Genomic DNA, 21,562 nt, shown 5'->3' with positions numbered 1-21,562 from the left:
GGAAATGGATTCCAGAGCCTTGAAGAAAAGTTAACATGTAGAGGTTTCCAGAAACATCAGGCCACTGGAGTTAAGAGTATCCATCTAATCTTGTACTTTCTCTAAAAAATAATCACTTTATTTAATTTAGAACTGGTTTTGTTCTGGTGTTGCTTGGTTCAAGAACATGCATCAGACTTTTATTTCTTTACTCCATCTCGCCTCCTTCTCTTGTGTTTCAAAATTAGCTATTAGGGCTTCCCTGGTGGTACAGTGGTTAAGAATCCACCTGCCATTGCAAGGGACACGGGTTCGAGCCCTGGCCCGGGAAGATCCCACATGCCATGGAGCAACTAAGCTGGTGCGCCACAACTACTGAGCCTGTGCTCTAGAGCCCACGAGCCACAACTACTGAGCCTGCGTGCCACAACTACTGAAGCCCACACACCTAGAGCCCGTGCTCTGCAACAAGAGAAACCACGACAATGAGAAACCCATGCACTGCAACAAAGAGTAGACCCTGCTCACCACAACTAGAGAGAGCCCGCACGCAGAAACGAAGACCCAACACAGCCAAAAAACAAACAACAACAAAAAAACAAAATTAGCTATTATATGCCAGGCACTGTGCTATGGAGGGCTGTGGGGGTGAAGGGGACGGGAGGAGAAAGGTGGAGATCAAGGTTCTTGGGGGCCTCCTCCACCAGTAGGAGGAATGAGATAAGCACATACATACTATATAACCCAACCAAGAATATGATAAAGGCCCCAAGAGGGAGATGGGCAAAACCCCACGGGAATTCAAAGGAAGCAGAGATTTCCTGTGTGTGGGAGAATCAGGACTGGCCTCATGAAAGGGGCTAAATTTGAGGTCAACATTGATGGATAAGTGGAGCTTCTTCTGATGAAGAATTGGAGGGTGGCTGCAGGGGCAGTGCCACAGCAGGGGGTGATTGAACAGGTAAGGGCACCTGGAGCAGAGAGTGAAGGGGAGAAGGAGGACAACAAATGAGAAAAGCAGGTGGGGACCATGAAGTGGAGGACAAAGGTCTTCCTTATTTTAAAGGCGGTTGAAGCACATGGGGTGGGAGCCGTCTTTATGGTGGATTTAGAGTGAATGAAAGTTGGATTAGAGGGGATAGACATACAGAGAAAAGGAGAGCCATAAAGAGGACTCTTAATACCCATTCAGGCCATGGAAAATGGGATTAGCTGTGAGTACACCAAAAGGGAGATGTGAATGATAATTCCAAGTGTTGGAACCAAGGACATCAGTAGGAGGGGGCAGGTTAGGGGGACTGAGGTTTATCTCTTGGAGGACAGCCAACGGTTGCTTATTGAGACAAGCAAATTCACTTCAATCCCTTCCTCACAAATGGAAAAACATGTTAAATTCCGAGCTGGGACATTAGGCCTGTACTCAGGGTGTGGGGAAGAGTGTTGATGATGGTGGGGAGTCATGAAGAAAATAAGAAGGCTAAAGGCATCTCCTCCCACCCGATACATCCACGCACCCAGGTTCCCTGGGCACCAGGCAAGGGAAGACACTGGGCGAAAAGTGTTTTTCTGAATATTCTTGGAACGCAGTGTAGAAATGGGAAGGAAGAAAGGGCTAGTCCTAAAGTACACTGGATGGTTTAGGGGTGTCCGGGTGCTAGCGGTAGCTGTGTTACCATCAATGCTGGGAGACTGTGAGCCCTTGGTCTGGACTTGGGGAGTGTTTGCAAAAAAAAAAAGGAGTGCGTGTGTGCTTCTGTGCACGAGCACATGGCACACACACACGCACACACGTACACTCTTATCTGTACATCTCATGTCCCCCTTTCATGAAATCAGAGAGCAGAGAAACATGCTTCTTATCCTCCGTCCATTTTGAATCTGACTGCAGTGACTTGAAGCAGCTGGTTTTACTGACACTGCAGGTGACACAGAGTCCTGAAGGTCTCAACAGGGGCTGGGGGGAGAGGTGCAAACGGTGGTGGAGAGAATGCCATGGGCCCTGGTACTGATATTTCCTTTGCTTCGTGCTGCTAGGGGTGTAAAACGTGTCTTACTGACATCGGCAGGTGCCAGAGGTTTGGGATACTGGAATTCTGTAAACAGACCTGGGCTGTCTCTTTAGAGTTGAGGTGACTGAGACCTTGAGAGGTTAACTTGCTTCTCTAAGGCTGTGCCCAAGCCTTGCCAACCTTTGACTGGGACTCTAGTGACTTCTGCCTCCGGAAACCCTGCCCCTGCTTATCGAGGCTCTGTGGCTTCTAAAACTGGGCAAAACTTCTGACTTAGAACATGGGCAAATCAAAGAAAAACATCATCTCTCCAACATGTACATACCTGCGCTGCTCCTGGGCATGTATGGGAAAGGATGGCACTGATCCCTCCTTTCTTGGGCTCTTGTGGCAGCCTTGTTTATGTTCAGCCACCTCAGGAGGCTATGGTGTTCCTTATAATACATCCTAAGGTAATCCAACCTGGTCTTGGACCCTTGTCTGAGTTACTCTCACTTGGTTGTTGAGAAAGCTCTCTGTCGAGTTAGCTGTTATTAATGTATTGTGATGATAAGGAAAATCTCTCAAAACCAAAGGGAATGAATCTTTTCATAGTAGCCCTTTAAGTAGTTGGGAGTGGTATGGGCATACAGGCAAAGGGCTGGAATTACAGAGGATAAAGAGCCTGCTCCATTTCTTCTGTTTTTATTGTCGTACTTGTGTTTGTATAGCGCTATACAATTTCCAAGTGCAATGCAATAAGTGTTGCAATAAAAGTACAGGAGCCCTAAAGAGGTGATCATCATTTGCAGCTCAAGGTCTCCTGAAGAGGAAAGGTCTGCTTTACTGATGAGGCTAGTGATATGTGGACAGGTGATCCAGCTTTCCCAAAGATCTACAGCTGGTTAATGGCAGGTTGGGCACTCAACCATGTCTTTCGACTCCAGATTCTGCTCTTTCCACTTTGGTCTTCTACTTCACAATAACATGTTCCTGCCCTCTGATCTTCTAATGAATCTCTCCCTCCAGCCCTCTCTCATTGCACCGATCTTCCTCTATCTTTTACAAGAGTCATGCATTCACTCATTAGTTCATTCAATTAACCCCTCTGTCTACTATGACTCTGTGCAGGGCACGGAGAACAGTCAGAGTGGTTCCTGATTTAGGGGAAACAGAGGCAACTTCATTTTCCTGAAGACAGAGAACTTCCAGCTGCCCCCAGAAGTCCAAGTCTCCCAGGTCTTCCATCATCTTTAGATTCTTGCCTCCATACATCTTGGTGCTTACTGCTCTAACCCAATCTCCCACCTTGCTCTGTCACCCCATGCCCTTCCACTGAGCCACTGGCAAAGCTCTGTCATCAGCTGAAAATTCCTTATTTCCAATCCTTTTTCTGAATACGCCCTTTGCTTCTTTCTCTGTCTCAGACTGCAACTCTCACATGGTGGTTGCGCTCTTTGCTTTCCATAATATGGGACCCCTGGCCAAAGGAACCCAATGTACTGCAGTGCTTGGAATAAGGCATATGTCCTCTTTGCTCTTCACTGATATCCCCAGAGTATTTTTCTTTTCCCTCCTCTCAAAAGCCCCATTCTCTGCAAGCACATGCCATCAGTCTGGACCACCCAGTGCCTTTCATTCTTGCAGTCAACATTCAGTCCTGCTCCACTACCCTTGTTCATGAGCATGGAAGCACAGGGATCACTGCCTTCCTTTCCACCCTCAATCCTCAGCATTCTTGGAGATGTGAATCTCCACATAGGTAATTCATCCACGCTGCCCTCTCACGTAAGTTCCCACTTCCATGATTTTTGTCCTCCACTTGACCTCAGCCTCCCATCCCACACGCATACTCTTTTTTTTTTTTTTAAGTATAGTTGATTTACAATGTTGTGTGAGTTTCAGGTGTACAGCAAAGTGATTCAGTTATATATATATATATATATATATATATATATATATATATATATATATTATTTTTCAGTTTCTTTTCCCTTATAGGTTATTACAAAATATTGAGTATAGTTCCTGTGCTATACAGTAGGTCCTTGCTGGTTATATATTTTAAATATAGTAGTGTGTATGTATTAATCCCAAACTCCTAATTTATCCCCCCTTCCCCTTCAGCAACTATAAATTGGTTTTCTACGTCTGTGGGTCTATTTCTGTTTTGTATATAAGTTCATTTGTATTATTATTATTATTTTTTTTGGATTCCACATATAAGCAATATCATATGATATTTGTCTTTCTCTGTTCTGGTTTAGTCACATAGTATGATAATCTCTAGTATGAGTTTCCATTCTCATACTCTTGACCTTCTCGCTATACAACCTCCAAAGTTTTAATTTCATGCAGCACAATTCTAATAACCTTTATCTTCCCTGCTTACTTTGTGTGTGTGTGTGTGTGTGTGTGTGTGTGTGTGTGTGTTTAATGTCTTTATTGGAGTATAATTGCTTTACATTGTTGTGTTAGTTGCTGCTGTATAACAAAGTGAATCAGCTATACGTATACATATATCCCCATATCCCCTCCCTCTTGCGTCTCCCTCCCATTCTCCCTATCCCAGGCAGTCACAAAGCACCGAGCTGATCTCCCTGTGCTATGCGGCTGCTTCCCACTAGCTATCTATAATACATTTGGTAATGGATATATGTCAATACCACTCTCTCACTTTGTCTCAGCTTACCCTTCCCCCTCCCAGTGTCCTCAAGTCCACTCTCTACATCTGCATCTTTTTTTTTCTTCTTCTTTTTTTTTTTTTGGCGGTACGTGGGCCTCTCACTGTTGTGGCCTCTCCCGTTGCGGAGCACAGGCTCCGGACGCGCAGGCTCAGCGGCCATGGCTCACAGGCCCAGCTGCTCTGCGGCATGTGGGATCTTCCCGGACCGGGGCACAAACCCGTGTCCCCTGCATCGGCAGGTGGACTCTCAATCACTGCGCCACCAGGGAAGCCCTAAACCCACTCTTGGTCTACCCTGTGCCTGTATCTGAGCAGCTAAACAAGGCTGAAGGAAAACACAGTATGGTATTAACTGGTTAGCTTTACATTTACAACCGCATATCTCAAATGGACCCTCAGCATAGTCTGGCAATTCTACTACATTTTCCTAGTTCATTTGCTCTCCCACTCCCAAATGACTAGTCACACTTCCTCTTCTGTCTTCAGCCCATCTCCTCTACTCATTCTCAACTGATTACTTCGACTCCTCTTTCACTGAGAAAATAGAAACCATCAGAAGAGAAGTACTCCATCTCTTATTAGCAAATTCAGCAAATTGCCTGCCTTTATACCCCATACTCTACTTTCCTATAGTTCCTATCTAGAGGAACAATCCCTGCTCTGTTTTAAATCTGATGTCACCACTTGTGCACTGATTGTACTGCCTCTGCTCTGTGTGAGGACTGTGGTCCTGCAATTGTCTCTTCTCTTCTTCCTGATTTTTCCCCTTTCTACTAGGTTGCTCTTATCAGCGTTCAATTCCATCTTTAAAAATACCCTTTTGCCACATCTTCTTTATTTATTCATCTGTCGATGGACACTTAGGTTTCTTCCATGTCCTGGCTGTTGTAAATAGAGCTGCAATGAACATTGTGGTACATGACTCATTTTGAATTATGGTTTTCTCTGAGTTATTTGTAGTGAGGTGGATGGACCTAGAGTCTGTCATACAGAGTGAAGTAAGTCAGAAAGAGAAAAACAAATACCATATGCTAACACATATATATGGAATCTAAAAAAATAAAATAAAATAAAATGGTCATGAAGAACCTAGGGTCAAGACAGGAATAAAGACACAGGCCTACTAGAGAATGGACTTGAGGATGTGGGGAGAGGGAAGGGTAAGCTGGGACAAAGTGAGAGAGTGGTAGTGTATATATGGACATATATACGGTACCAAATGTAAAATAGATAGCTAGTGGGAAGCAGCCGCATAGCACAGGGAGATCAGCTCGGTGCTTTGTGACTAGCTAGAAGGGTGGGACAGGGAGGGTGGGAGGGAGGGAGACACAAGAGGGAAGAGATATGGGGATATATGTGTATGTATAACTGATTCACTTTGTTATAAAGCAGAAACTAACACACCATTGTAAAGCAATTATACGCCAATAAAAATGTTTTAAAAAATGCCCTTTGACCCTATATGTCCTACCGAGTGTGCCATTGCCTCTCTGCTCCCCTCTATACTGAAAGCCACTAAAGTATTGTCTGTTCTCAGTGTTTCACATCTTTTCTTCTCACTCTGTCTTTAATTGCCCCATTTTGGCTTTTGTCTCCTGCATTCCATTGAAATTCCTTTTGTCAAGGTCATCAGTAACTTCCTTTTTGCCAAACCCAATGTTTGGTTCTGAACCTTCAGCTTACTCGACCTCTCAGGAGCACACGGCTCATATTCTCACTCCCTCTTTCTTGAGACACATTTTTCATTTGGCTTACAGGACCTGACAACCGCAGGATTTTCCTCCAAACCACTGGCCACTCCTCACAACTGCTCCTCCTCCCTCTGACCTCTAAAATTTGGAGCTCCAGGTCATCCCAAACACTCAATTCACTGAGAAAATAGATGGAACTGAAAAGGAACATTAGGCTCTTAGACCAAAACACCCAATAGTCACACAGAAGTATGGATACTAATAGATGATTTTGATAAAATTGAAGGCCAAAACCAGCCAATCCAGTAAAAACTTTATTAAGTATAGATAACAGATTAAGCACTGTGCTAAGCATTGGGAAAACATGGGATGGTTCAGCTTCGTTTCTTTCTCTCTTTTAAGTTGGCATGTACTAAGAAACTACTGTGTGTCAGGTACTGTGCTAAGCACTTTTCGCACGTTATCTCATTTAATTCTCATAACTGAGATGGCTACTATTATTACACCCATTTTACAGATGAGGAAACTGAGGTTTAGAAAAATTGTATAATCATCTGTGGTTTGAGAACTTGCAAGTGACTTAAATGGGCTTTGAATCTAGGCTGTCTGGATCTATGCATGATCTGCACCAATCTTCAACCATTTTTGACCTGAAAAAATGCCAATGCCATGTGGTTAAATCTAATATTAAGTTGTTTCTTTGGAATAAGGGAAACTTGTAGGTTGAGGAAGTAACAGGAATATGTTATTTGAAGTATAAATTGGGGGAAATAATAGCATAACAATATCAGGTGATAGTTTTTCATAGTGGACAGAATTTAGTTGACTTAGTCAAGTAATTATAGTCAAGCACAATAAAGTAATTGGTTTTTCTATGAATTGTCCAAAGTGTTGAAGGAGATATAGTAAAGAAGACACCCCTCAAACACTTACATAAACTCACATTTTGATACTTTCTAAATGAGGACAGACATTTTTATTCTTGCTTTGGGATTTTGGGGTCCTTCAACTCCTGGACTGCAGCTCTCTAGCTGAACTGTTGATGAAAGATAGAGTGTTGATTAATCAAAAATGTGTCAGGATGTATATGTATAGCTGATTCATTTTGTTATAAAGCAGAAACTAACACGCCGTTGTGAAGCAATTATACTCCAATAAAGATGTTAAAAAAATGTGTCAGGTGCTAGATAAACATTAGGAATCAGAAAAATTGATTATTATGGTTTAAAAAGTTTAGACATCTAGGGTGAATCTTGCAAAAACAATGTTTGTTTTTTAAGCAACTCTGTCAAAAAAGATGATTTAGGAGAGCAAAATTATAATAAACAACGTTCCCAGGCACCTAGATTTACCATTTTTAGCTACATCTGCCTCTTCTACCTCAGAGACTCACAGTCCTCATTTCAACAAATGCCCTGAAGATGCATTTAGCCAAGGTTTCTATGACTGATCAATTGAAGTAGATCCCCACTCATGCAGATTTATACTTTAGATCTCAATGTAAAGGAAAGGAGTTTTCAGATTTCTAGGCATCGGGAAGTGTGTAGGAAAGTTATTTCTAAAGAATGTGTAGACCTAGGGACAAGTCTTTACGTCTGGGGAGACGAACCCTGTTTATTTAATAATAATACTAATTCAATACAAGCATATCTGGTACTTCATCAGTTTTGAAATGCTTTCACACGCAATCTGTACTCACAACAGTTCTACGTTGATTTGGACATTGAAGCTTCCAGAGGTGAAGTGACCTGGCTTGTGGGTGTGTGACTAGTTCATGGCAATGGCTGGGAGTAGATATCTCTGCTATATCTCCAGATCGAGGACTCTCATCACATCTACGTGTGGATTCTGCTATGGGAGGGGAGGAGTCAGAGCTACTTATGATTTTGTTACTGGTTAACCAATCTCTCCTTTGCCAGGTCTTGCCTTTTGTGATTATCTGGGCTAACATGCAGACCTTTGATTCTAAAGCTTCCAGGGTTTTGTGAGGGAGGACTACTGAGGCCCGCAGGAAGTGTGCATAGATTCCTATCTAATTAGCTGAGAGGTCCTGAGAAAAGTAGGGGAAAGGGCCTGGAGTCTGATGAGATTTCTCAGAAGAGAAACATTGAGCACTGGTGTTCATTGTTTTGTTTGAGTTACATCATTCCAGGAGTTACCTTGCATTTGTTATATAATCTAGGGAGCAAACCCAGCAAGATGATGTCCAGTCTCAAGAGGGAAAGATTCAATATTTGCACAGGGAAGACAGTGTAATGATGGTGGAGTTGCCCGTGAGTCTCAAAGAGAAAACCTTGGCATCATCTGATCACCTGTCACTGCTTCTCTAGCATTTATTGTCCAGCCTTCTTCTTCTCAGACATTTAAACTGTTTGGAGAAAAAAAAAAAAAACTAACTTCCCACAGTCATTTTAGGTCAATAACAAATAATATGTCACAAAATAACCAATTTGCGTAAGTAATCTCCTTTTCTTTTTTTGAGCTTTCAGAATTTCGTTGTTAGATAATTATCATGTATTTGTCTTATTATCATAATTTATATTTGCATAGCATTTTAACAAGTCCAATTTTTTTCTGCTTGGCAACATGGCAAACTGTCATAGGTTGTTGAATTCCTCTTCTTAAATCAAAAAACACTAGAAAAATGACTAAAGCATAAATTTGAAGAACAATTCAGAAAAAAAAAAGCTATGAGAAATCCCTGAGGAGTCTGAAGGATGCCCTGGACCAAGGGATGTGGGATAGACGCAGAGATGAGGTTGGATGAGGGCTGAAGCCTGCAAGGGAAGGATGGTTGCAGGGGGTAGTGGGAGGAGAGACACTGCAAAAGCCCTACCCCGGTGCGTTGTTCACGAAAAGAGTTGCAGATTGACCAATCATACACTGACAATTATTCCAACAAACCTCCATTCTCAAACCCCAAACTGGTGGCCCAGCAATATTTTCTCCAGATGCTGTTGTTTTCCCAGCAGTTTAATTGTGCAGTCTTGGCCAGGAGAGTCTCCTGGTGAAGCGGCAGGAAACAGGATGGTCATCAGTGGTTCTGCAATGTCTGGGGCTTATCCCCACCACTCATTTGAAATGTGCCTTGAGGAACACAGACTGGGGCCAGATCTTCAGTGCTTCCACAACACACAGCACTAGAGAGTATCCATTACCCCCAGGGGACATGAACTCATATGCCAAAATAAGGATACATTGCGGTCTATAAAAGGAAGACAGCGCACTGAACAGAATTTTTGAAGCAGACAGATCAAGAATTTAAAATAATCATCCTATGTGTCCTTAAGAAGGGAAAGGAATATTTTGTACTACAGGGCACTAATAAGAATCACAACAAATAATTACATATATAACTAATTCTATATAATGCTGGAATAAAGACTATGTAGATGAGAAATACTACAGGATGGGAACATAGCTTAAAAAAATTAGTGAGTAGGAATATTCAATTGGGGAACTCTCAAGAAAGGCCAACAAGAAAGAACAAAATGAGAAAATATTGTTTTAAAAATCTAAGAGATTGGAAGAATAAATGTAGAAGTATCAATATTTGAATAATGGGAATCCCCAAAGGAGAAACATTGGAAGAAATAATAAAGATACATTTTCCATAGTTAAAGAAAGATGACACATCTCAGTCTGGAAAAAACCTTATCAGGGAACAAGCAAGAGAGTTAAGGAGAAAGTGGATCTAGGGCACATACAGAAAAAGAGGAAATTCTAAAAATTTCTAGTAAGAAAGATCACCTGAAAAGGAACAAAAGTCAAGTGGCATTGCACTTCTCAATAATAACACTGGACTCACTAAGACAATGAAGTAATATTTTTAAAGAATTAAGGAAATGGACTTCCCTTGTGGCGCAGTGGTTAAGAATCCACCTGCCAATGCAGGGGACATGGGTTCGATCCCCGGTCCGGGAAGATTCCACTTGCCACGGAGCAACTAAGCCCGTGCACCACAACTACTACATAAAAATTGAAAATGAATGGTTAGAATAAAGTATACTATACAAATATGAATCAAGAGAAAGCTGAGGTAGCAATATTAATATCTGCTAAATTGGGAGAGGATAGATTATTTAATGGTTAATGTACTCTGTGGAGAAAAATAAAACTGAACTCTTCAGAGAGTTGGAGGTAATTTGGGTGTCCATCACTGCAGGCAGAATGGGTAAAATGTGGTTGGAAGTACAACCCAGAGTGCTATGAAATGGTTAGAAACAGCACGTTAAACACACAAATAGCAACGTGGATGTGTCTTAAAGGTAATGCTAATGTAATGTAAAGTAATATTTACTCAAGTTTACTCACAAAACAAAAAATACCTATTTTATAAAAACAGATACAAATAGAAGTGGTTGTCAAGGTGGGGTCGGGAGGGAGCTGAGAGTGGGAGAATAAATACTGGTAAAACCACAAATTCCATATCCATGGCTACATGATCTTACAGTACAGAGGTATTAACATAGACTTTGGAACCAGGCAGATCTGGATTTGAATCTTAACTTTTCCGTATCCTACTTGAATAACCTGAAATTGTCGTTTAAAATGTCTTAGAATCAGTTTCCTATTAGTTTCTTCAGTTGCTAGAGGTGGAGAATAATAGTTCTGCATCATTGGGTTGTGGTGATGGTTAAATGGGATAATGCCTGCAAGGTGCTGAACACAGTAAGAGTTTAATAAATGAATATTATTATTACCCTTATGTGTCGGGAAAGGATGAGAAAATGAACCACTATCTACAGGCTGAAGAGGATCTGTAGATATCACTGGGCCTTATCTGAAGCTTCCTCTCACTGCCCACTACCACATTTCTTCCTGCCAAAGAACCTGTGCATCTTATTTGATGCATGCTAGCTAGACCTGGGAAAATCAAGGGAAATTCTGTTGTGTGAATGTTGTTAACCTTTCAAGAGACAAGAGGAAGAATCATTGGAAGGAACTGGGCAAAGAAGTTTAAAGAAGGAACTTGGCAGCCTACAACTTTGCTGGGTCTAAAAATCTAGGAAATCAAACTACAATCATTATACCTGCAGGTCATTTTTTATTGTAACTTGAGATAAAGGATTTTCTCTGTATAACAATTGGGTTAGTCTGGCTTTTGGCTGACCTGTAAGCCCAGGATGAGAGGGCAGAATACATTTCCTCTTGTGCCCATTGGAAACTTCTCCCCCTTCATTTTGAAATCAGTTCATGTTTGTTTATGAGGATATAGGATCTAGACAAAAAGTCAAGTACTAAAGCCATTCAATGGAGTAAACAGGCACAGAAAAATGAAATGCTTTGCTCAAGTGATGGTGCCAAGGACTTAGGACTCCTTCTCTGGTGAAAACTCTGATGCCTGGAAATTGTTGTTAAATATCTGGTATTCTTAGTCAAAACATCTGGACAGCAAATGTGATTTTTTTTCCCACAAAGGAAGTTTCCTTGATTGTTCTCTTCTTAATATGAAGACAAAACTCATTTCTGAAAAATTCTGGTAAGCAAACAGAAAACATACCATGATTCCATCACAAGCATGGTTATCACCTTCATGTGTATCCTTATGGATGGTTTCTGAACAGATATATTAAAGGTGAAAAAGATATAACATCAATAGAGAAAACTCTAAGCACCTCCAACTGGTAGTGGGTGAGTGAATTCACTTCAAATATCCCCCCATCCCCACACTGGTTTTCTTTTATTCTAATTTAAAAGTCACTTTCCCCCTTCACTTTCTATTTATACACTATTATGTTGTATGGTGTACTCCCCAAAGAAATGTTCTTCTCATATCTTTCTTCCCATACCTCTCATCTGTGCAAGGTCACCCATTCTCCAGAGCCTGACTCACCCCCACTAGACACTTCCCAGACCATTCACCACAGCTAATGTTGGTCTCTCTCCACTTCTAGAATTGACTAATTTAGGCAGAACCATAGCCCTCAGTGGCCCCTAGTCCCAGCAGATCCATTCCAGACTCCACGTGACAGCTTTTCAAACAGCACCATCTTGCTCATGCCTCTTGTGGGGATGCTGGCACAGTATGGAATGGGAGAATGATTAGAAACTCTCTCACTTCTTACCTCATGAGAAGCTTTCATTCATCCTTTATTGGGTCAACAGCTACAAATCGAATGCTGTTATGTAGAAATCAACACATAAAGAGCTATTCGCTAATGTGAAGTAAGATCTGCTCATTTCTTGAGGCCATCATTTGTGATGGAAGGAAGAAAGAAAACAGAAAAAGGAAAAGAAGAAAGGAAGGAAAGAAGGAAAGAAGGGAGGGAGGGAAGGAAGGAAAGGAAAACAGAAAGTATAAAATCCTAGATTTTATAATGTGCTATTTATAGTGTGCTATTTACTCACTATGAGACCTCAGTCAATATATTTAACATCTCAACCTTTAATCTCCTCATTTGTAAAATTGGAAGAATAACTTAAAGTATTTTACAGCTTGTGAGGATTAAATGAGATCATTTGTAAGTAATTAATACTTGGAAAGTACTCAATCAATAAATGTTGCTCAATAAATGTTAGTAATTGTGACGGCTGATTTTATGTGTCCACTTGACTGACCCACAGGATGCTGGATAAACATTATTCTGAGTGTTTTTGTGAGGGTATTTTTAAGTGAGTTTAACATTTACATCAATAAACTGAATAAAGCAGATGGTTCTCCCTGATGTGGATGAAACTCATTCCATCAGTTGAAGGTCTGAATAGAACAAAAAGGCCAACCCACCCCTGAATAAGAGGGAATTCCTCCTGCCTGACTACCTTCCAGCCAGGACGTTGTTTTTCTCCCTACCTTCAGGGTTAAAATGAAACATCAGCTCTTCCTGGGTCTTAAGCCTGCTACTCCTCGGACTAGATTGGAACTACACCATCAGCTCTACTGGGTCTCCAGCTTGCTGACTGCAGATCTTGTCAGTCTCCATAGTCATATGAGCCAATTTCTTATAGTAAATCTCTCTCTCTCTGTTTCTCTCCATATATATATATATATATATATATATATATATATATATATATATATATATATATATATACACACGTATATGTATATCCTGTTGGTTCTGTTTTTCTGGAGAACTCTGACTAATAGAGTAAGTAATATTATTATTTGAAAGTTATATCTCACATACCTTTCCACAATGTTCAAGGTAAATTTACTCCTTTCTCCAGTCCAGTTCTGTGGAAAATTATGTTATTTGCCAAATGAGGAACTGACATTAAGTCTGAGAAGATATTTCCTGACCTTGAGTCCTGGAATCTTCTTTTCTGGAGGAGGCAGTTCCAGAAAAGTAGCTGTCCATGAGGAGAGTAAAGATTTCAAACTTAGTTTTTTTTGTTTGTTTGTTTTTGTTTTTTTTGGCTGCGTTGGGTCTTTATTGCTGCGCGCAGACTTTCTCTAGTGGCAGCAAGCAGGGATTACTCTTCGTTGTGGTGTGTAGGCTTCTCATTGTAGTGGCTTCTCTTGTTGTGGAGCATGGGCTCTAGAGTGTACGGGCTTCAGTGGTTGTGGCACGCGGGCTCAGTATTTGTGGCTCACGGGCTCTAGAGAGCAGGCTTCAGTAGTTGTGGCACACGGGCTTAGTTACTCCACGGCATGTGGGATCTTCCCGGACCAGGGATGGAACCCGTGTCCCTGCACTGGCAGACGGATTCTTAACCACTGCACCACAAGGGAAGTCGCTGTTTTGTTTTATTGTGTTACTTTAGTATCTGATGAGTTAAATGGTGACCAGGAAGCTGGTGGAAATTCAGAGTCTGTGTGAAGCAGGTAAAAGGTCATCAAGCTCAAAGGGGGAAGCTTGGCTTGGTAGCTAAGAAGGATCTTCTATGAAAGCTTTTGCTGAGACTGATCAACAGCCCTCCAGCTCTTGCCCCAGGAGGCCTTTGGGGGGTTCATGGGAGGCCAGTGACAGATCTGGGTCCAATTCACTGTTTCACAAAAGAGTTTTCAGTGATTTGAGCCCAGACAATTTCAAAGCTGGAACGAATCTTGGAAGTCATCCAACTTGTAGATTCTGGGAATACAGTGGTGGCATTGTCTTTGAATTTCTGAATCCTCACATCAAAACAGGTAGAGGAAAACCAAAATCTCATACACATTTGCAATAAAACTAAGTGATAGCGAATCCCTGTGACCCCCAAAATACAAGTGGATGAGGATAAACCAACAGTCATAAAACCTGCTGTGGCACCTGTGAGGAAGAAAACAGTGGGCAGCAGTGGTGTGTCTGAGGACCTGGAGAACCAGAGAACCTCTAAACAGCCAATGAGAAACTGCCAGAGAGCCGACAGACTAATTCAGGGGCATTAGCTCAAAATGGGAGTAGTTTTGTCCACCCCAGTGCCAGTGAGTACAAGCTCCAATTCCCAACTCCCCAGTAAGATCTCAAGAGCCAGAGTGGCATAGCCAGTGGTGTGCTGGTAATTGTTTAACAGTCCAATTTGTGGTGCTTGCTGATTTCCATGGTATAAATACTCCTGCCATGGCCAACTGCAAGCTACTAACATGAGTACAAAGTTGGGAAGAGATACGCACAGTTGATTCTTACAAAGTGGGAGCCGGATGTGAACTCTAGTAAGAACAAGAGCTCTTTTCCAGGATTGGAGGGACACTGAATAGAAACTGCTGGGAGTGGAATTAAAACTGAGTAGGACAACAACAGCTACAAAGGAAAGAGAAGGTCGAGGTAAACACGGGGGAGTGGAACAGAGCCAGGAAATCTCAGACCGCTAGCTGCCGTATTTCTGAACACTGCACAAAAACAAAAGAGAGAGCTCAGTAAAGTTAGAAAATCTACCCCGAACCACACTACCTTTTAAAAGCTCAGGAAACTAATGTCACTTAAAAATGAGCAATAAAAACATATCAAGGTAAAATCTAATGCAAAGTTATTATAAGAAGTCATTTAACTCTGTGGTTCCCAAACCTGCTGGACATGAGAATCACTGGGGGGGAAATAAAACAAAAACAAAATCAGAAAACATTCTTTCTGAGCCATTTGTTCTGGATAGGAGGCCATACTACTGGCTACATACAATAAGTTAAACTGGCCTAACCAGTATGTTGACAATGCAGTGGTCCCTTGATATCCTCAAGGGACTGATTCCAGGAACCCCATGAATACCTAAATCTGCAGATGCTTGAGTCCCTTACATAAAATGACATAGTGTTTGTATATAACTTATGCAATCCCCTTATATACTTTAAATCATCTCTAGATTATTGTAATACCCAATAAAATGTAAATGCTATGTCAATAGCTATAAATAAAATGTAAACACTATGTATAAATTTGCCAGAGCCTGGGAAGTTCAAGTTTTGCTTTTTGGAACTTTCTGGATTTTTTTTTTCTGAATATTTTTGGTCCAAGCTTGGTTGAATTTGTGGATGTGGAGCCTGTGGATATAGAGGACCATTGGTAGTTGTCTCCAATAGCCTCCTTCCACTGAGCCGACAACTACCTACACCCTTGTACCCTTCTCCCAGTTGCCCAGAGATTTTCATCTGGAGGGCTGTCATGTGCAAAACTGCCTCATTCTAACCCAAAACTATCCATTCTATATTCTATCCCTTCATGAAGGAATGATAAATGAGAACTGATAAATCTATGACAACTAATGTTTCAGTAATTAATTTTAGCTTACTAGAGATTCCCTCCCCAATACTTTCATACAATAGCTGTAGTATTGCATCTCTTTTCACTGTAGACCCTCAAGGAATCACTAATGTGAAAATTTCCAAAACAATTTAGGTAGGCATATGGGGGAGAGATTTTAGGTCACAAGAGCTTCAACAGTTCAGGTTCTTTGGTGGCAAACAAAAGAATCCTAAGCACACTAGAAAGAAGGAATATTTATAGCCTTGGGAAGGAGAGGAACTGGGGACCTTCTGGGAATCACAGAAGCATGAATTCACAAACCTTCTGTTAGGGTGTACATTAGGTAACTCAATTCCAAACACATTTCAATTCTCAACATTCAAATTCCAGAGAAAGAAACTTTAAACTGTTTTTATTGGGTCACATACCCATTCCCTTGATACGTCAGTGGAGTTTTATAATCCACAGCTCCAAACTATATGGAATTTCTCAAGAAGGAAAGAAAGAAGAAAAAATACAACAGATTTCCACTAGAGACCTCTCTCTAGATCTGCCTGGTTCTAGTCGGCCTGACTAGGTGACTTGAATGTACTTTTGTTGAATGAATTCTAAATGAGTAATTCAAGATATCAAAAAAAAAAAAAAGTCAACCTGATGTGCCTGGTTCTCCTGTGGCTTCTCTTCTACCCCACACTGTCCCTAACACTGCACCTGGCATTTCTTTGCATTCACTTTAAAGAATCCCCTTATATCACACATCATTGATTAAAGATTTTGTGCTGAGACAGAGAAGAAGGTTGCATTGTACCCCACAAAAACATGAACTAAATCATTTCAAGAAACTACCCAAGTGCCCATGATCAGTAGAATGGACACATAAAACGTGGCATATCTGCAGAATGCGCTACTACACAGCATGAGAATGAGCGATATACAACTATGCGTGACATGAACGGCCTCACATACGCAATGCTGAGTGAAAGAAGCCAGACAAAAATGAGTACAGATTGTACAATTCCGCTTAAACTATGAAACAGGCAAAGCTGGTCATATTGTTCAAGGTCAGGCTGGCGGTTACCTTTTGGGGGAGGGGTCATGACTGGAACAGAGTGTGGTGCTCCAAGGACAAAGAACAAGATAAACTCAAAGGGCCAACATTGCTGGAACCAAGAGTTACAGGACTCCTGTCACTCTGTCACACTGCGACCATTGCAATGTCCCAGAGCTCTCCTAGCGCATGCTCCGTTGTTCTCCAGCTCAGCATACTGAAAGTATACATACTCTTCCCAGTCAGCAGATGACTCGCAGGTTCCCTGGCTCTAAAAACAGACCAGAAACCTTTGCTGAGGGTCGACTCTCCCTATCAAGAAGTTGGCCTGCTGCTCCGGCAGCGACCCTTCCCTCTAATAAATTGTCTTCTTTACATTCCGCATTGTGTCTGGAAATTCTTTTCCAACCCGCGTTCGGACCACGACGCAGAGTGCAAGGGCAGCTTCTAGGGTGCTGGTCATGCTTTGTTTCTTGGTCTGGGTGTTGGTTTCATAGGTGTGTTCTGTTTGTGAAAAGTCATTGAAGTGTGCACTTTTGATAAGCAGACTTTTTTGTGTATATTATATACTTCAAAAATAAGTTAAAGAAATCTTATTAGATATTCTTGTTCTTCCCGAAGGCCCTCCTTGCCTGCCTGGCCAACCAGGGGTCCTCTCTGTCTCCCCTCTCAGCTGTGTCCCTGCCCTTCTTTTTTTTTTTTTTTTTTTTTTGCGGTACGCGGGCCTCTCACTGTTGTGGCCTCTCCCGTTGCGGAGCACAGGCTCCGGACACGCAGGTTCAGCGGCCATGACTCACGGGCCCAGCCGCTCCGCGGCATGTGGGATCTTCCCCACCTGGAGCACGAACCTGTGTCCCCTGCATCGGAATGGTCCTGCCTGAATTTCTGGCCTTCAATAGTTCTTCCAGAAGTTCTTGTGAATAGTGAATAAAATGTTTTCATCCCATTGTATTTTCACCTGAGAAAATATTTGCAAATGAGACAGGCTGGGACCTGGGACCCTTTGTTGGGACCTGGAACCCCTTGCTGCAGTGCTGCAATGCTTGCATCTGGACACACCTCTCCTCAAGCAACGAGTTACAAAGAAACTGTATGGGACTAAAAATAACCGCGTGCATGCCGCAGTTGAGGCAAATTCTGCACCCAAAAGATACAAAGAGACCAAAAAACCCAACTGCCACTTTTTAAGAGCCTGGAGCAAAAACAGGGAGTTGGGAGCAAACGCAGGGTACTGCACATGCCCCCTGCATACAACACCACCTAAGCAGTGGGCAAAACACCTCAGCCACCTCTCCGGCCCAACCCCTGGACACACCCCTACCCTCACCCCATATAAGGAGCAAGATTGCCCTCCCTCAGGGAGCGAGCAAGCAAGGAACCTGTTGTTTGTTCTCCGCTCCCCCTGCTGCAGCAGGGGCCCCAATTTAAAGACTTGCCTGAATTTCTAGTCTGGCCTCTAGTCAATTTCAATTGACTGGGGAAGGCCAAGAACCCTGGTCAGTAACACAAATATTTACAATTTTGGATTCACAAATTCTGCCCCCAAGGGATAGATAAGAAGAGATCTGGTATTCCACTAACTTACTAGTTCAGACATATTCCTTCATCTTCCTCTCCTCTCTGTTTGCTTTTTCTTAGGGTAATTAGATGCTAAGTACCAGGGTGGAAGTCTAGTGATCACACTTGTGACGTCAGGGATTGTAAAGTTGCAGTCTGGCTCTGCCTGTATCCTCTCAGGCTTCACCATTTTCAGTGCCTGCTGTTGGTGTATAAATACCTCAATTCCCTTGCCCCAATGTGTGATAAGTTTGAGGCAAGTGTAGCAGGTGGGCTTCCAGAGTTCCTTAGAGGGATTAAGGTTCAAATTGCCCATAGTTTGTTATTTATTCACACACCCGTTATTAGCTGCCTCCCTTCCCTATCTCAGTTCCTCACTCCCCTGCAGGTTTCCTAGGATCTTCTCCCAATTCCATGTGAACCCTTGTCTCAGTGTCTGAGTCTGGGGCAACACAGACCAAGGTGGACATGCCCATGTGCACAAACATACACAACAATGAATGGTATTAGTGTATGGCAGACACACCCTAAGGTGACCTCCAATGAGTCACACCCCTTGTGTAATCCCTTCCCCTTGAATGTAAATGGAACCTGGGACTTACTTCTAGCCAACCAAATAGGATGAATAGTGATGGAATAGTCACTCCAGGGCTTATATTACATTATAAGAGAGAGATTCTCTAGTCAGTTTCAAAGAAGCAGACCACCATGTTTGAGGTGTCTGTGGGGGTCAGAAGACAGAGAGCTGTGGTGGCCCCTATGATCTGGGTGTTGCCTCTGGACAAGCAAGAGGACTCAGCTAAGCTATGTGGAAGCCCTTGACCCATGGATATTCTGAGATAACAAATGTGTTGTTTTAAGCCACTAAGTTTGTGATAAATTGTTAAGCAGTAGAAAATGACTGCATTCTCTGTGGAAATTATTGACCTGAGGTTGGGACGTGTTTCTCCCATTCCTTAGGACCTTGTTGGCAGGAATTCAACCTCAAGTGCCTCCGGGTCCAACTTTGCTCTTTGATTTGTTATCTAAGAACAGTCAGGATTGACACTTTTTCTTGTTCCTCCTGAGTTTTCACTAAAAGTGACTATTTGGTTGGTCCATGAATTCTCCGGTAAATGCACATTTCTTCAATAATGCCTCTCTCTGAATTCCTTCTGGAGAACTTGATCCAGAAGAGCCTGATCTTTCCAAGGTCAGGACCAGGTCCAGGCTCGCAGGACCTTGTTCCATGGCTCATTTCAAAAGTCTGCTGGGTTGTAACAGGATACGTAAAGTTCTTTTCTTCTTCCTGTGTATGTCAGCAACTTGACTTATGAATTAGGGCAATCCTCTAAACTGCTATAAGGCTGAGGCTCTCCCTTCTGTTCTCTGAGAAGTTATGAGAAATTTTACAACATTATTGGGCAGCTGTCTATATTTTCAAGTATTGTTTGACGGGCTTCCAAGAATTTCCCTACAGCTTTGGAGCAGAGCCAGCTTAGCCTCCTCTGTTCTTGCTTTCTGATATCCGCTTTATCTAACATTTCAGTACTATTTCCACTCAACATTTAAATACTTCTTCCCTGGAGATGGGGTGCAAGTGGGAGTTATGGGGAAGATTCTTTCAGCATTGCACATTATTTTATTGAAGTATAGTTGATTTACAATGTTGTGTTAATTTCTGTTGTATAACAAAGTGATTCAGTTGTGTGTATATATATATATATATATATATATATATTCTTTTTCATTATGGTTTATCACATAATATTGAATGTAGTTCCCTGTGCTACACAGTAAGACCTTGCTGTTTATCCATTCTCTATACAATAGTTTGCATCTGTTAATCCACAAATCCCAACCCAACCGCGCCACCCCCACCCCGCACCCCCATGTCTATCCTCTATGTCTGTAGCATCTCACATTTCAGTCCGGCCAAACGGAGCTTCCCACTGACTGCTCCACATGTCAGCCCTCATCTCTGTTGCTTGGCCCCAGTGTGGGCAATAGGCATGTTTTTGTAACCCAAGCTCTACTGTGTTCACTTGTGTCCTAAGAAGAGGATTAGCTTTTTGAGACATTGAGACAAAGGCAGAATCTTAAAAAAATCACATTAAAGGTATTTCCCTGCTCTGTTATCACACTGGAAGTCAGAAAAATTTAATCCTAATAAAGCTGTATTTACTCTCTCTTCTCCTGTGAAAAATTTTGCAAGCCACTTTATATTTGCTCCCATTAAAAAAAATTCTTCAAGTAGAATCCTTTCAAACTCAGTCTATTTCAAAAATCAGCAGAGGTTCTGAACATCCAGGCCACCGGTGTCCATGGATCCTTCACAGGAGCAGACAGCTCTCTCAGATACTGGTCTACTGCTACAGCTCTTGGTCTCCCTACCGTTCTGATTGTTAGAGAGTGGTCAGGTATGTTCAGTTGATGTATTTGACTACTGCTACAGGAAAAGCACTTTTGGTCCAGGTGTTGGCCCATGATTGGGCTCTCAGCTCACCACTGCCTCTTATGTCCCCCTCTTATGCTCAGCCAGTGTTCCCCAAAGAACAACCACTGTGTTGGGAGAGCTGCTTCCAGGAGTTTATAGAGTCAGCCACAGGCTGGGCCATCCCCTCATTCTCCAGAGCACAGCGTGTCTCCCTCGTTCTAGAACTGCTCATGCAGAAGATCCACCTCTCCCCCTGTGACAACTTTGCTCACCATGAATCTCAGGAACTTTAATCAAGTGCCAAAACTTTTTGTTAGATTCTTATCCCAGGACAATGACTGCCTTAGGCGATATAGTTATAATATTACTGAGAGTAGCAATTCAAGTGTGTTATTTCTTTAGACGATTTGCTACAGGAGTATAGGACACATGTGACTGTGCTCCCAATTTAATACCTTCCTTGACAAACAATTTCATTAAATCTACTCAATGATCCTAAAAAAAGTCTTTTTTTTTTTCTATTTTACAGATAGAAAAACAACCTCAGAGAGGTTGAATGAGCTGTTCAAGGTCACACAGCTATTAATTGACATACCTG

General features: G+C 42.1%; 1 protein-coding gene across 1 annotated transcript in view; it reads right to left on the bottom strand.

Annotated features, from left to right (window-relative positions):
* The window catches only part of HMGCS2 (3-hydroxy-3-methylglutaryl-CoA synthase 2), a 30,303-nt gene extending 12,849 nt beyond the window's left edge, over window positions 1-17,454 (bottom strand). The window contains 1 exon segment of the mRNA XM_019919120.1: window positions 17,368-17,454. Within this exon segment, the coding sequence (XP_019774679.1) occupies window positions 17,368-17,454 (87 nt within the window).
* Between the last annotated feature and the right edge of the window lie 4,108 nt (window positions 17,455-21,562).

The sequence above is a fragment of the Tursiops truncatus genome, chromosome 1, assembly GCF_011762595.2.
Source record: "Tursiops truncatus isolate mTurTru1 chromosome 1, mTurTru1.mat.Y, whole genome shotgun sequence".
NCBI lineage: Eukaryota > Metazoa > Chordata > Mammalia > Artiodactyla > Delphinidae > Tursiops > Tursiops truncatus.
The sequence above is the reverse complement of the archived record's forward strand: the minus strand, read 5'-3'. Positions and strand labels throughout refer to the sequence as shown.